Source organism: Channa argus, chromosome 6 (genome assembly GCF_033026475.1).
Source record: "Channa argus isolate prfri chromosome 6, Channa argus male v1.0, whole genome shotgun sequence".
Classification (NCBI taxonomy): domain Eukaryota; kingdom Metazoa; phylum Chordata; class Actinopteri; order Anabantiformes; family Channidae; genus Channa; species Channa argus.
Genome location: NC_090202.1, coordinates 923003 through 937637, shown reverse-complemented (window position 1 = coordinate 937637; position 14635 = coordinate 923003). Strand labels below are relative to the sequence as shown.

General features: G+C 41.8%; 1 protein-coding gene across 12 annotated transcripts in view; it reads right to left on the bottom strand.

Annotated features, from left to right (window-relative positions):
* The window catches only part of fat3a (FAT atypical cadherin 3a), a 155603-nt gene that overhangs the window by 7382 nt on the left and 133586 nt on the right, over window positions 1-14635 (bottom strand). For all 12 annotated transcript variants that reach the window (XR_010914642.1, XM_067507260.1, XM_067507261.1 and 9 more), the window contains 10 exons: window positions 12288-12431; window positions 11451-11648; window positions 9592-10393; window positions 7956-8090; window positions 7661-7815; window positions 7056-7310; window positions 5793-6039; window positions 5200-5353; window positions 2305-3017; window positions 1520-1633 (listed from right to left, as the gene is read on the bottom strand). Coding sequence is in view for 11 of the 12 variants with exons in the window: in XM_067507260.1 (XP_067363361.1) it covers window positions 1520-1633; window positions 2305-3017; window positions 5200-5353; window positions 5793-6039; window positions 7056-7310; window positions 7661-7815; window positions 7956-8090; window positions 9592-10393; window positions 11451-11648; window positions 12288-12431 (2917 nt within the window). In the remaining variant the exon portion in view is untranslated. The remainder of the gene's footprint in view (window positions 1-1519; window positions 1634-2304; window positions 3018-5199; window positions 5354-5792; window positions 6040-7055; window positions 7311-7660; window positions 7816-7955; window positions 8091-9591; window positions 10394-11450; window positions 11649-12287; window positions 12432-14635) is intronic.

Below are 14635 nucleotides of genomic sequence, written 5' to 3'. Positions count from 1 at the left end.
GGTGCCCTAAATATATATATTGAGATATGACCATGACAGTTTACAGAACACTGTTTTATATCCTGAATTTGCTCAGAAAATGTAGTACATTCCCGTCTAGGGGAACATTTAGCCTAATTATGGTGCCAGAGAAGCTGGAAGCTAACTTCATTATCTTTACATAAGTCGAGTCCTTATGGTCAAGATACAAATGTTTCATTCTGCATTTCTTTTTGTACTTCTTGCTTATCATCACAGTTTGAAACTTGTCACAATTCCAGCTCTGTATTTAGCAAAGTACTTTTTGATTCAGATGCCAAGAAGTGTTGCTGTTGTCCTGATTTTAAACAAGAGTGAATTTGGGATACGTAAGTAATTGCAGCCTGCATTTTATGTCTATTGTACCTAAGTACAATAGTAAAAGTACTCTAGAAAACAAGAAAAAGAAAACAATGTATTTTAAACAAAACATGTACAGTAGTTAAAGCACGACTTCCCAAATTTTCAACTTGTATCTTATGACTCTAGTTTGGGGAAAACAGGTATTCTAATGTTTCTAAACTTGTCTGTCTTCCCTATATTTAAAAACATGTTCATGCTTCTAGCTGGAAAAGACACATCATCTGGAAAAGATGATGTCATCCGGAGGAGTTTTTCATCATCAGGGGTTCAGATGATGTCATCCACAGGAGTTCTGAGCAGCAGGTCAACCACCATTACAGTCTACATATTATGAGCAGTGAGAGGACATCGCTTGAACCGAAACCTTCCTCCAGATTACGTCATCTGGGGGCATTTTTGATTTTAACATAGGGAAAGCAGAAAAACATTTCATGACATTCATCTAAATATATTTCCCAAACTAGAGCCATAGGAAGAAAGTAGAAAATCAGTGAAGTTGCCCTTTGATAAACAAATAAGGGTGTATTTGGTAATTGCAGCCTGATTTTATGTCCAATCGTTATGATGCCAGTCATCATTTACCAATCCTCAACATGTTTTGTTCTACAAATATTTTGGTCTTGGAAAGAAAATAGCCATTACATCCTGAGTACACTGTGAAATAATCAAAAAAAATATTATATTAAAATAATATTTTTCCTGACAAGTAGGACAAGTAGGTCACTTTTCATGGTCATCTGGAAGAACAAAACGTCTTGTCTGGAAGATGCACTTTTGTCTCACAGTCTAAATCTAATAATATTTTTTCTTTACTAAATGTATTTCTATTTACCATTTTACCTGCTAAAGCAACATCTTCAAAAAAAAAAAACACAATTCTTTGCAACTTACTGATTTTAATCATAAATAATGCAAACATTAAGTTTGCAATGTTTTCTCACAAATGTCTAAAAGCCAAATATGAAGAAAAGCACTTTTCTTGCATGGGTCTTGATGAGCAAAATTAATCTAACATAAGAGACATCCAGCGTAATCAAATAATAAACAAGCAAGGCCATTAGAAATAGTTACATCTAAAAGTTAAACACTAGTGAACTGTGAAAGTCCTGGATAGGGTTAAAGGGGTAGGGGGGCTTACCATTGTCATCACAGGAGTCAGACTGAAAGGAGCTCAGTGACTGGACCTCTGAGTTACTGCCTTTGTTGCTCCCTGAGAAACATGTTACTTCTTCTGCCATGTCAACCATCTTCCCTGTTGGGAAAGGTCAGGGGGTCAGGAGAAGCAGATACTGAAGATAAGAAAAACTGTTAGTCTGCAAAAGACTTGACACTGGGGAGGACGTTCACTTTCCAACAACGACCCTAAACATACAGCCAGAGCTACAATGGAGTAGTTTAGATCAAAGCATATTCATGTTTTAGAATGACCCAGTCAAGACCTAAATCCATTTGAGAACCTGTGGCAAGACTTGGCTGTTCAGACGCTCTCCATCCAATCTGACTGAGCTTGAGCTACTTTGCAAAGAAGCACTGACAAAAGTTTCACTCTCTAGATGTGCAAAGCTGGTAGAGACAAACCCAAAAAGACCTGCAGCTGTAATTGCAGCAAAAGGTGGTTGCACAAAGTATTGACTCATGGGGGCTGAATACTAATGTACTCCACACCTTTCACTTATTTATTTGTAAAACATTTTGAAACCACCAACCAGTCATTTTCCCACCATTTTACAATTATATACCAATTTATGTTGGTCTATCATATAAAATCCTAATAAAATACATTTCAAAGGGTATGAAACCTTTTTCAAGGCACTGTATGTGTCTCAGTGTCTGATTCTCTGTGATTCAGGTCATCGTTATCCTAAACGTGGTACGAAGGGACAATTTGTTGTTTCCAAGCATTACAAAAGCACATTCACTCACCCTCATCACTGTCCCATGGACTCTTGCGGATGGAGTCACAGTCTGAGCGACAGGGCGACACTGGCGGCAGGTTGGGGGCCACGCTGCACACAACAACCCCCCTCCTAGTGGTTCCTGACAGGATCCTGGATGATTCTGGGTGAAAGGTGCTCATCTCTGTATGCTCCACACTCCGCCCATCCACCATCTTCTCCAGTGTGGACCGGGGGTCTCCTTGGAAACAGGGCGTGTATGCCATGGGCCTCACTGGAACCTGAGGCGGTCCCATCATACCACCTCCTCCCACCACGGTGGGCCCCAGCCCTGGCTCTGCATATAGGTTGAGAGGGTCTCCTGGTGTGCAATGTAGGGTCTTAAACTGAATACCATTGGCCTTGTTGAGGAGTGCTGCAGTAGCTGGGTCTTGGACCAAAGAGAGGTTGTTTCGTGAGTAGTTCTTCTGGAAGACCTTCTTGCGAAAAGCGATGAACAGGATGATGAGGGTGATGATGACAAATAGCACCACTGCAATGCCAATCAGTTCCTCTTTACCAACCACAGCATGACCTGCCTGCATGTCGGGGACGACAACAGGCCGCAGTCCGCAGCGCTGGCCCACAAAGCCTGCAGTGCAGTTACAGTAGAAGGAACCGTGAGTGTTGACGCAGACGCCACCGTTCTCACACTCACCTTCTGGATTATTGCGGTCGCATTCATTCACATCTTCCTCACACCTGCAGGATGGATGAATAGAAGAAAGAGAAGAAGACAGGTGTGGGTAATAGCGTATGAATAACTTTGGACTTCTCAGTAACCCTCTCCCAGATGGATCACTTTCCATAAGCGCAAGCGAGTGAGATGAAATGTTCTAAGGACACACTGCAGTAGAAGTAATCCCTGTGCAGGCTCACAACACAATCCTTTGTCTTTAGTATCATTAAGCCGCTGTGTTTGGAATATCAAAACACTTTGCAGTGCTACTTTCCAAATTGAAAGAGAACTTAAGGTGACTTGAAAAGAAATAACTGGTGCTTTGTGTGTTTTTTGCTGATTTTGACAAGAATAGTTTTAGTCACCTTTCTAGATTTTAAAAGTTCTTAACCTCAGTTACCTTATTTACACATCGACAATTCAGGTATTACAAACTCCACCAGGCCACAAAACTTTCCTGTACATTCTAGTCAACATCCAACAGTTCCCAAAGATGCCGAATATGCCATGCTGGATTATGGGTAAATTTTTATGAGATCTTGAATATTTGCAATGGATAAATTGGTGCAGATGTGAAAAGAATGTGGCAAAACTAGAATAAGGTGAGAGACAACATCGAGCAATCGGCCAGAGCATTTTAATAATGTCATGGGGGACAAGGGTCACAGCAACCTTTGATGCACTTTTACTACAGTATTGACCTAAAGAATTATCCACTAAAAGTACCACTTTAAATTAAGTTTTACTTTTTACTACTTTAAAGAAAATGTAGATAATCTGCTTAGTACTTTTGCCACAGTACTATAGTAAAAGTACTCTAGAAAACACGTACAGTAATTAAAGCATGACTTCACCAATTTTCAACTTGTATCCTGTGACTCTAGTTTGGGGAAAACAGGTATTATAATGTTTTTAAACTCAGTATAAATCAGTATTTAGTATTAGGTCAAGACCAGTAGACCAGTTTTAATTCCACCTCTGTACTTAACACACACATATAGGACTAAAGTATTTTATGTGGAGCTGGAGTTGACTGCATCCCATTTTTTTTTTTTGCAGCTTTGTGTTGAAGGACTTTCTGTCAGAATAGGTCAGGGACTAGGAAAAAATGATGCTTTGTGTGATGTAGAAATGTTTTAGAAAATGTGTTAGAGACTCTTCTGCTGGTTCATCCCTTTAAATTCTCCCATTCGCAAAAGAAGGATTATAATTCACTTAAAATCAGAATTGATAAAGAATCGGGCCTTGATGAATTCAGTTAATCAGCTTGTGTATAATTGCGGCTTGTATACGGCTTGTGTGTATGTGTGTGACAGAGAAACAGAAAGAGCCACATGATTAAATTCATCAGTGAGTTCTATGCTGTCAGCTGTCACAGAGCATTTATTTTGACAGTGGGGAAATAATGTCGTATGGTACTGTGATGTGACAAGGGCTGCGTTTGAGGAAGCTGGGAGTGGATGACAAAATGCTGAGCAGTGATTTCACAATGCCTCCCTGTGGTCATGAAAGGCACTAACTCACTGGCCATGAACTCAGTAATACATAGTGTATAAATACAATGTTTAATCATGATTAGTAGTAGCAGTAATAATAATAATAATAATTATAATAATAATGTAAATCAATGCTCACACTTTGCCAGCAGCCACCAATCTCTCTACAACCTTAGAATGACAGCATCAAACACACTGCCTACTTTAGGTTTAACAGATGTCTAAGTCTAACTCTGCATTATGGTAACTCTGACACCCTGTAGGACTTTAAACAGTAAATTCACTAAACTGCAAAACACTAGTATCTACCTATGTAGATATTGTATCTGTGTAGTATCTGTACACTGAAATCAATATAATCTGATAGTTTGCTTTCACCCAGAAATGATGGAAGGTAATGGAATTTATTTTCAAAGAACAAAATATCTGCAGCACCTTTACCCAGAATCTAACCGCTAACAGCTGTTACTCAGTATAATCGTCAAAAGGACCATTTCCTCTGTAGACAGAAGTTCTAGACTCAGGGGAAACATAATCTGTCAAAGAGCAATGCCATTTAAATTCCATCACCTCCGTTGTATTTGTATAAAACCTAGAAAAATCAAACTGCATGGAGAGACACTTCTAGAAGTTTGGTACAAATTTGGTACACAACTGGCTTTTGGAGCCCTAAGAGTTCAGGTTTTTTGAAGATTGGACCGGAACTCACGTCAGGCCTTTGAAGCCTCTCCTGCAGCTGCAGAGGAAGGCGTTGCCAATGGGTTTACACACGCCACCATTCTGACACGGATTGGGAACACACGCAGTTATCTCAAGCTCACAGCGCCCTCCGGTGTACTGGGGGTTACAGCTGCACGAGAAGCCTGAAAAACCAAAAGAGCAGTCAGTGTCCTGGCCAGAACACAGACACCTTAGGGAAATTGCACACAGATAAAGCATTTGAAGACACACACTCGCGCGCACACACACACACACAAAACCATACGGCGATGTCTGTAAGCCAAATGAGTGACATGGTAATTAGTTAGTGCTTTTCTCATTACAGTGTAAATGAGGAACATGTGGCATGTGGGAATTCACTGAAGCCAGCTGTTGCTGTAGTTTTACAACAAACACACACCTCTGCTCGGAGCTGTGCTGCATTCACTTCACCCAAATATTGTGGGGATTTTAACTGTCAGCTGCAAATAACAACTTTAGCTCTCATGTACCTGGGTCCTGGTTTTCCATGTTGGAAGACTGTGAATGAATTTTTGAACTGGCTCAGTGTCTGTGCTGTTTTCTGTAGTTACCATCACTTACCTCCAGAGGGCAGGCTGGTGCAAGTGGCTCCATTGCGACAGGGCTGCTGAAGGCAGGCATCAGGATAGAGGATGCAGCCCAGCTTCAGCTCTGTAAGTCCTACCACCTCTGCATAGCGGGAGCGTTTGTTTTGCAATGGCAGCTCGTTATTGTTCAGCATGACAGAGTCCAGGCAGCCCTGGAAACCCTCAAACACCCGCGGGTCCTTCTGGGAGTCCATGAGGCTGCGAGAGTTTGGATGCTGCACCTGAAGAAATTCACACATGAAAGACTTTTGCACTGCATTCAACATTCTAATGACACTCACTGACTGGACAGGAAATAATGTCCAGTACACAAAATGACAGAACACCTGTTTTAGTTTTTGCTTCTGAAGAAACTTTGGTAAAAGTGTTAATATTAATTTTATTACTAGTGTTTTTATTAACATTTTATTCATTGGGTTTTAGCAATTGTGAGCATCCTTGAGCTCTAAAAACATAACAAATGCATTTCCTTTCTCATAAATCACTCGCAAGGTTGATTTTACTTAATAGCCTGCTACTGATCATGGACGTAAACAAGGCTGCTGTCACTCAGTCTTCATACCTGTCCTCGCTGCTGAATTGCTGCATGTCGTGGTGCATTTCAATTATTTGTACATCTGTGGAGGAGGGCAAAGCCACTGACAGAAATTTGTACAGCATCACCTATGCTCACAGGTAGATGTACACATCTGTGCAAGTGTATGAGAGTCACTGAAAAACTGCACGTTCAAAAGGTCAAGAGGGAACTTTTAAATCAGTCAATATTCTCTTTAATTGAATCGTAAGTTTAGTAAATAAAATGATTTCTGTTTCAGCATAAAGTACACACAATAACCGTATTTACTGTGTTGCTTGAAAGTTTGGGAACCCTTTAGATTTGTTCTTTAATTTCTGCATAAATGTGACCTGAATATTCAGTCTATCAGGAGATCACCAATAGTGTGCTTGGCAGAGCTGCAAGGTGGAGGAAATTCTGGTCATATCTTAGTATTCATGCAGACTTAGAGAACATTGGAAGGCATTCTCACCCCTTCAAGGACCAGATATTGTAACTGAGTTCCTCGCAGGATCTACGCGGTCTCAACTACACCAACCAACAGTGTAGGGAGTGCTTGCGGCAATTTTAGCTGTAAAATGACATTTTAGGATGCCCTGTAGCTACAAAGCCCTAACATTGACTGCCAATGTGTTCGAATCTGAAAGCACCCACTCCATCTGCAGCTACTCGTAGACTGACCAGTGCTCCAAAGTAGACGCTTCTGTCCGGAGCCAGTGGTTGAGTGAACGGCGGCCCGCGACGTCGCTCGACGTAACTGTCATCCAGCGCCAGGCTGCTGAAGTTGCGGTTCAGCTCCAGTGCCACCGTGTGCCAGCTGCCGTCGTTTATACGACGGCTGGAGATGCCCAACATGTCGCCGCTGTCGCCGCTGTCACCACCTTCACCACCGCCAATGCCACAGGCCAGCTGGAACCACAGCTTGCCCTCCTCCAACTGCTCACGCACACCAAGTAAAAACAATAAGGAAATCAATTCAAGAAAAGTCATTGTTAAGACTGATGGAACACATTCACTAAACACAACAGTATCTCACATCTCATATCTCGTGTTTGGATCTTTAACATGGAAAGTGTGAATCAGAGTTTTCTTTCATTGTAATTAGCATATGTGCCTAACAAGTAAACACAATTTTTCATCAAGTGACTGGAAATAACAGGAAAACCTTAATAATACTATACCAGATTTTAAAAATGCCTGGGAATAAGTACCACTGATTAGAACCTACACATTTGCATCTGTGTGTGTGTGTGTGTGTGTGTGTGTGTGTGTGTGTGTGTGTGTACCTTGAGCATGGTGCAGGGTTCAGTGTGTGTGTACATGATGATTCCTCGGCTCTGCAGCGTTCTTATCCTCAGGCTAAGTTTCAGATCTGTCTGCAGCCAATCAGACAGTCTGTACTTGATGTAGCTGTTACCTGAGAAGCTCAGAGACGAGTGGCCTGCACCCAAAGCAGAACGTGAGCACGTGCAATGAAAAGCACATCAAAAACACATTTTTGCATGTTTTCACATATCAGACATGACAATTTTGTGGCTGTGCTTTTTTGTTAGTCTCTCTGACACACACACACACACACACCTGCACACTCTCCCAGTTTGCCTGGTGGACACTGGCATGCGTATCGCCCCCTGGTGGCCTCAAGTGAAACACATTGCATGTCTGCTGGACAGGGCTGGTCCTCGCACTGTTGTGACAGGACAGCACAGCTGGCATCTGTACACACACACAGGGAGGGAAATAAAACACTATTATCACTATATTATAATGACTAATGACTAATTTATTACATCAGTGTTTTTATTTTTATTATCGTTATCATTGTTGAGCATTTCCTGTGTCTGAGCGACAATATCACATGCATTTTATGCACAAGATTTACTTGTCTTTTCATGTTATCAACACAGTGTGATATCATTCATCTGTGCTGTAGAGCTCCTTTGTTGTCCAAAAATAATTGAATCCATATCAGGCAGACACATTTCTCCACTGGGTAACATGTTCCTTCGTACCAAATGTTGCCCTGAAGAGCTCTAAATCGCTATTACTCTGTGCAGTGGTCTGAAGTAAGCAAGAATCATCTGCGCAGGCGTGACGTCTCTGCACGGGTCTCAAACCTCAAACATGTTTTTAATAGTTTATGGAGCACTGACTGATGTGCTTACCCTCCACATTTATGTACAACTATAGAGGCCAATGGCACACACAGGTCAGCTAATCCAGGCTGCACAGTGACTGACTCATTGTTGGTTGTAGTGTCCATGTGCATTATTGAAAATACTATAATTTAGAAAATGACCTTAAATAAGTCACTCTGTCCTTTCAGCAGTTCTCGTTGGCACCTAAAACAACACTCCAACTTTAGAGCACTACATGAAAAGGGGCCTGGTTGTTGTCACTTGTTTTGTATTATGTCATGAATATTTATATATTACAGTTGTATTTGGGTTAAACTACACTATTAGCAGGCCCTATAACAGCCGTTAATCAGCAATTCCTGCTCTTTTGTAACTCTTATCCAACATGTCATCATGCCTGAGAGTGCAATTTCTGTTTACCTGCCAAGTTTTCAGTTCACGCAAAGAATGTCTGCCAGATGACACTTTAAAATCAGTGAGGACGTCCTTTAACCTGCTTCTTATGGTTCTAGCTTGGGTAAATATATGGCAACTTCCCATTGACTTCCCTATATCGAAATATCTCTACTTTTAGCTGAAAAATGCCTTCTGTTGACATCATTTGGAGGAACCTTCAGTTCAGATTATATCATCTTGTTATGTTACACTATGGAGTTTTTAATCCTGGAAAACCTGCTTTTCCAGAGTTTTTCAGCTAGAATTAAAGAATATTTGAATATAGGGAAGTCAGAAGTAAAAGCATTAATGTACATTTACACCCTAAACTAAAGCCATAGAAAGCAAATTGAAATTTTAAGAGCATCTGACCTTTGGTGTTATAAGTCAAAACTCAAAATGCTCAACACATTTTTAAACGCATTGGAGGGAATATAACATTGGCTTTTCTGGCACTGCCATAAACTCTGCTCTTTGTTTAAGCTGTGGTATTTAGCCTGCAAAGGTCTACGGCTTATGAGCTTATGTAAGAAATATTAATGGAGAACAAAATTTCAACAACAGTTCAACTAGTCACCAACACCACCTGGAGGGGGTCACTATAGAAAAAAAGAAATTCTGGTCACCTGGCAGGTGAAACTCACCACTACATGTGCAGCGTGAAGTGCGGTGGAAGCGTGGTGACACGAAGCTGACCCGCGGGGTGCTGTATGTAGCCAGGTTGTGTGAGTCCAGGATGATGCTCTGTTCACACTGCGCCCCGCGACACTCCAACCCCGAGCAGTTCTTATCTAGGATTGCTGACACCCTGAGGACCTCTTCTAGCTGCCGCCGTGAGGCACTGAGTTTCTGGGTGAGGTAGGCCGCCTTATAATACCCACCAGCAGCTGTTTCCACAGCCACAAGCATGTCCAGTTGTTGCGTCCCACCGACTGGCTGCAGACTAAGGAGATGCAAAGTGTCCTGTTGCTGCGATGCAGCGGCCTGCTGCAGCACCTTCAGGACACTCTTCAGGTGCAATGCCACAAAGTCGTGAGGTGCCACGCTCTCAAAGCGCACTGTCACGGCCTCGCGCAGCATCTCTGGTGTGGCCTGTTCCACGTGGACGCTCACAGGCACGGGCACGGCGAAGCGGCCGTCGCTCACACTGGCATTGAGGGAGTACCTGCCTGCATCCAACCCTCCGAGGGCGATAATCTTTCCATCACGAGGACTGATCTTGAAGAGGCTGCGCTGGGCTGGGGGAGCATGGCCAAAGGTCAGCGCATCATAAGGGTCAGCGTCAGTGGCGTGCAGCTGGCCAATCACACCACCGGGAAACTCGTCCTCCATGGTGACGATATGAACTTCCAGCGGTAATGCCACAGGCTGGTGGAGGCTCTCCTCAATCACCCTGACTGTTAGTATGGAGGACGAGGACAGACGAGGCTTCCCTGAGTCTGTGACCTGGGAGGAGGACAGTCAGCAGGAGAAGAGAGGAGCACCTCATGTTACAACTCTCAGAAAACACATTCAGAAGTAAATATCTGTTGAAGTACTTAATAAAGCATTGTTTGAAAATGTTGTCACGTCACATGTATCAAGACTTTTAGCTCCTTTTATCAGTTGCACTTCAGTGTTTGAGTGAACTGCTTTCATCTCTCTTTGTCTTTGAGTGTTTACTACTTTATGGCACTTGAGCAGGTACTTGAACTTCATTCAGTGCTTTCATTCCAATCTGCCTTTTTTTTTTTTTTTTCAGTAAATTTATTTTGAACTGCCACTTAAAAAGCCGGTCGCTGCTAAAACACGGTGTTAACAGACGAACCGGAGCCATAAGACACATGGCTGATCCGTTAATGGTCATTACAGAACCATATCTAGCTAAGGTTTGCTGACAGTAGATAATATCAGCCATACAAACCACTGAGCAACACAAACCAAATACATTTGTGCTGCAAAATGCCCTGAAGCCACAGAGCTGAGCAGTGGTGCATTGTTTGTCCCTATGAGCTTAACGTGTTACGAGATTAGCTTCAGCTGAATGTTGCATCTATGCACAGGGCAACTTTGTTCAAATCTGAAACAGCCTTAAAAAAGTAGGTTTGTAGTGGGACAGAATCCGTTCAGTCTGTGTGTGTGCATGTGCACAATGTCCTTTTTTAGGCAAGAGAGCCAAACTGATTCTGAAGCCATGGATTTTAGACTCCTCAGCATGGTATTCTGTCTCCTGCTCGCTTCTTCCAACTTTTTGTTTGACTTCTGTTCAGCGTACGTAATTTAAAAAAAAAAAAAAAAAATTCATGTATCTTTACTTGTGTCATGGCCTCTGAGGCACAAAATGCAGCTGCAGCTGCTGTACAGTGCTGATTTGCTGTACAGTGAGTTTCCATCTGTCCAGAGTGAACGAGCTACTGTTGTTGTGAACACCTCATTCAAATGACAATACTTATACTTTAAAACAAGTACACAACTCAAAGTCCTGAAGCAGATGTTCAGCAGTACTCTAGCAGTTTAAATCTACCTGTATCTGAATGACATATTCCGTTGCCAGGTCCCTTCTGAAGACCTGATTGGCCACCAGTGTCCCATCCTTCTCCAACAGAAACTCTTCACCTTCGTTTCCCGACAGGATGTGGAACTCAAAGGGTGGACCATTGTGGGAGGAGTCCTGATCGATGACAGACAACTGGAGGATGCTGGTGCCGATTGGCTTGTTTTCCTGGGGGGAGGACACACATCTTAAGAGAGCTCTTGATATTTTGGGTCCTATCATGTTTTTTATCAGCATGATGATGCTACTCCAAGGCCTCAAATCAAACACTGTAGATAAGAAACGTGTATCATTACTACTGCTATGTGATGAAAAATCCTGTGCTCCACAAGGTGTTGTGGGCAGTTTAAATATCTTATTGATGCTTCAGCAGAGCTGTGTCTTGATTACACTCATAGAGATAAGTGCCCACAAGATAAAATAGTTGCCCGTCTCATATCTGTTTTGATGCACTTAGTGTTATTCAGCTGGAGACAGGGAAAATTAACGCATGTGTGTTGAAAATTCTTGCATATGTTTTTACACTACAATAAAACAAAAAGAATATTCCTTTGAACGAGCCTCGGGAAAAGTGCCTGGAGGAAACCCACATAAGCACAGGGAGAACATGTAAACTCCACGAAAAAAAAAAAGATCACAGCTGGTCGAAATTTGAAGCCGGGGACCTTCTATCTGCCAAGATCACTTGTTGAGTAACAAAAGGTAAAGGCCAGCTTCTGATAAGTGAATTTAACCAGTTACCAGTCTGGGGGGTGCTAATACACCATATTTTTGTCTCTGTGCTATTATATTAGTCATTATATTCACCTGTATGACAGTGGTGAGGTTGGCTGGGGAGAAGGTGGGCGGGTTGTCATTAATGTCAGAGATGTCTATGTTGACCATTACGGTAGAGGACATGGGAGGAATTCCACTATCCAGGGCTCTGATGGCTAATGAGTAGCTGGGAATCTAGAAAGACAGACATGACAGACAAATGTATAAGCCGTTAATAATAATAATTTTAAAAAAAGCAATACATGAACAATCAGGAGAGAGCATTAATGACTTTTGAAGAAATGGATGAAGCCACATTACGATAATGTAAGTAGCCGCTGCACCTTCTCAGATGGTGCTGCTAAGTTTTTGTTTAATAAATTGTTTTCATTTTGCAGTAGCCATTGCTGTGGGTGGGTTATTTGTGTTAGAATATATAAAGAAATCCACAAGAACTTGCTTCACATTTTTCCCCACAGAAACAATGAAACACTACTGAATGACAAATCAGAATCAGGGAGCCACACAGGTGGTGCTTGGTTCTCTCTGAAATCCACAGGCATCTCCTGTTTCTCGAGTGTTAAAGGCCGAATTCACTGATAACGAAATTGCTTCTTTTAGGTTTCATTTGAATAGTGAATGTAACTGAATGCCATCAAACACAAAAGCCTCTAATTTCCCTATATTAAAATATCTCTACTTTTAGCTGGAAAATGCCTTTAGTTCATATCATGTGCTCACACCATGGAGTTTGTAATCATCAATCATCAATCGTTGATGGAGTGCGGTCCTTACATGCAGCTGTTGGTGGGGAAAAGGAACATGGCCTTGAATTGAGCTGGTCCTGAAGGTTATTGGGTCAAAGCCATGTTTGGCTAAATGTATGTGCTGCTTGCTATCAATGAGGAAATATGTGATCTGCCTGCAGGTGGAGTGAGGCACAGCAGCAGGAGCTTGTCTTGTAGTAAAGCTGGGATGACGGTGTCTGCAGAGCAGAAATCCACAAAAGTATCCTAGTTGTGGTTCCTGGGGAACCTAGAGGCTGGTGGATGAAGTGGAGGGCTAACATGTTGTCTAAGATCCTTTGGCTCTGTAGGAGAACTGGGTCCTGGAGAGGGTGTGCGCTTGTTTCGAGGTAGGATAACAGGCGCTGATTTTGGGGGGCTTGGGGGGCTCTTGCCTCTTGAATTCATTCATTCATTCATCATCATATTAATCTGTTTGTAAAACTGAACTACACCATTTTTTCAAGTTTTTGTTCTCTGGCCCCTCCCCCTCCCATGATAAAATAGCTTGAATGCTATTAGGAGGAGGACCACACCCCCTCCCCCACCCACACCGGGGATTCGATCCCGTCGCTTCTGCATCCCAACTTGATGCTCTATGCACAGATAGAGTCAGATCAATACTGATCTGATTTCTATAATATAATTAATATGCTGATGCCAATTCTGATCTGTTGCTTCTATTTTGCAATTCTGGAGTAAACATTTTCACCATCTATTTGATCCAAATACTGCATGCTCTGGTTAAAAACATTAATAAACATAAATTACTGATATATATGAATGAGTAACTGGGGTACTTTGATACTGTAACAAATTATCTGTTGCACAAAAGGTCAAAGTTCAGAGAATTGGATTTTTGTCATTTAGCACAATCAGTATTTGAACTCAAACTTTTCCCCACTTTATGGAAATAAATAATTTTTCCTATTCAGCAGAAGAATGTTGTGAGGTAGAGCTAGCAGGTTAGGACAGTATGGATTGGATTTGGATTTGCTGTGTTTTTGCTGATAATGATACTACAATAAATGCTCCAGTCAGAGCTGATAGTAATTATCTGCATCCAATCCAAACAGCTCTGTTTCCAAGTACGATTTGTTATCATCTTTCCACAGTCAAATATCCATCAAAAAGTAAACAAACAAAAAAAAACTTTTTTCATTGTTTAAAGCATTTGACCCGTCTGTGCTCTGACAGAGAGGTAAACACACAGAGACTTAACATTTTCCTGCTAAAGAACGAAACCAGCTCTTGTGTACTGTAAGTTGTTTTCTGAAAAAGAAATTGAGAAAGCCCTCACACACACACACACACACACACACACACACACACACACACACGCGTCTTGTTCCATCGGCATGCTGCTCATTCTTCCCTAAACCTGCTGCAGGATATTTTTCTGTTTCTCCATATTTCTTTATAATGAAGAGCTAATGAAGCACGCTGAGAAGAAATGCAACAGCAGCAACAAAACAATATTCTGCTGCCTGAGACGTGTGAAAAAAAGAAAAAACATAAACCTGAGTAGTAAACAACTGTGACCTGCTTAGCAGAGAGAGGGGCAGAGAACATAGGAGAACCTGTATGGGTAAGGAGGAGGAAACATATGTAAAA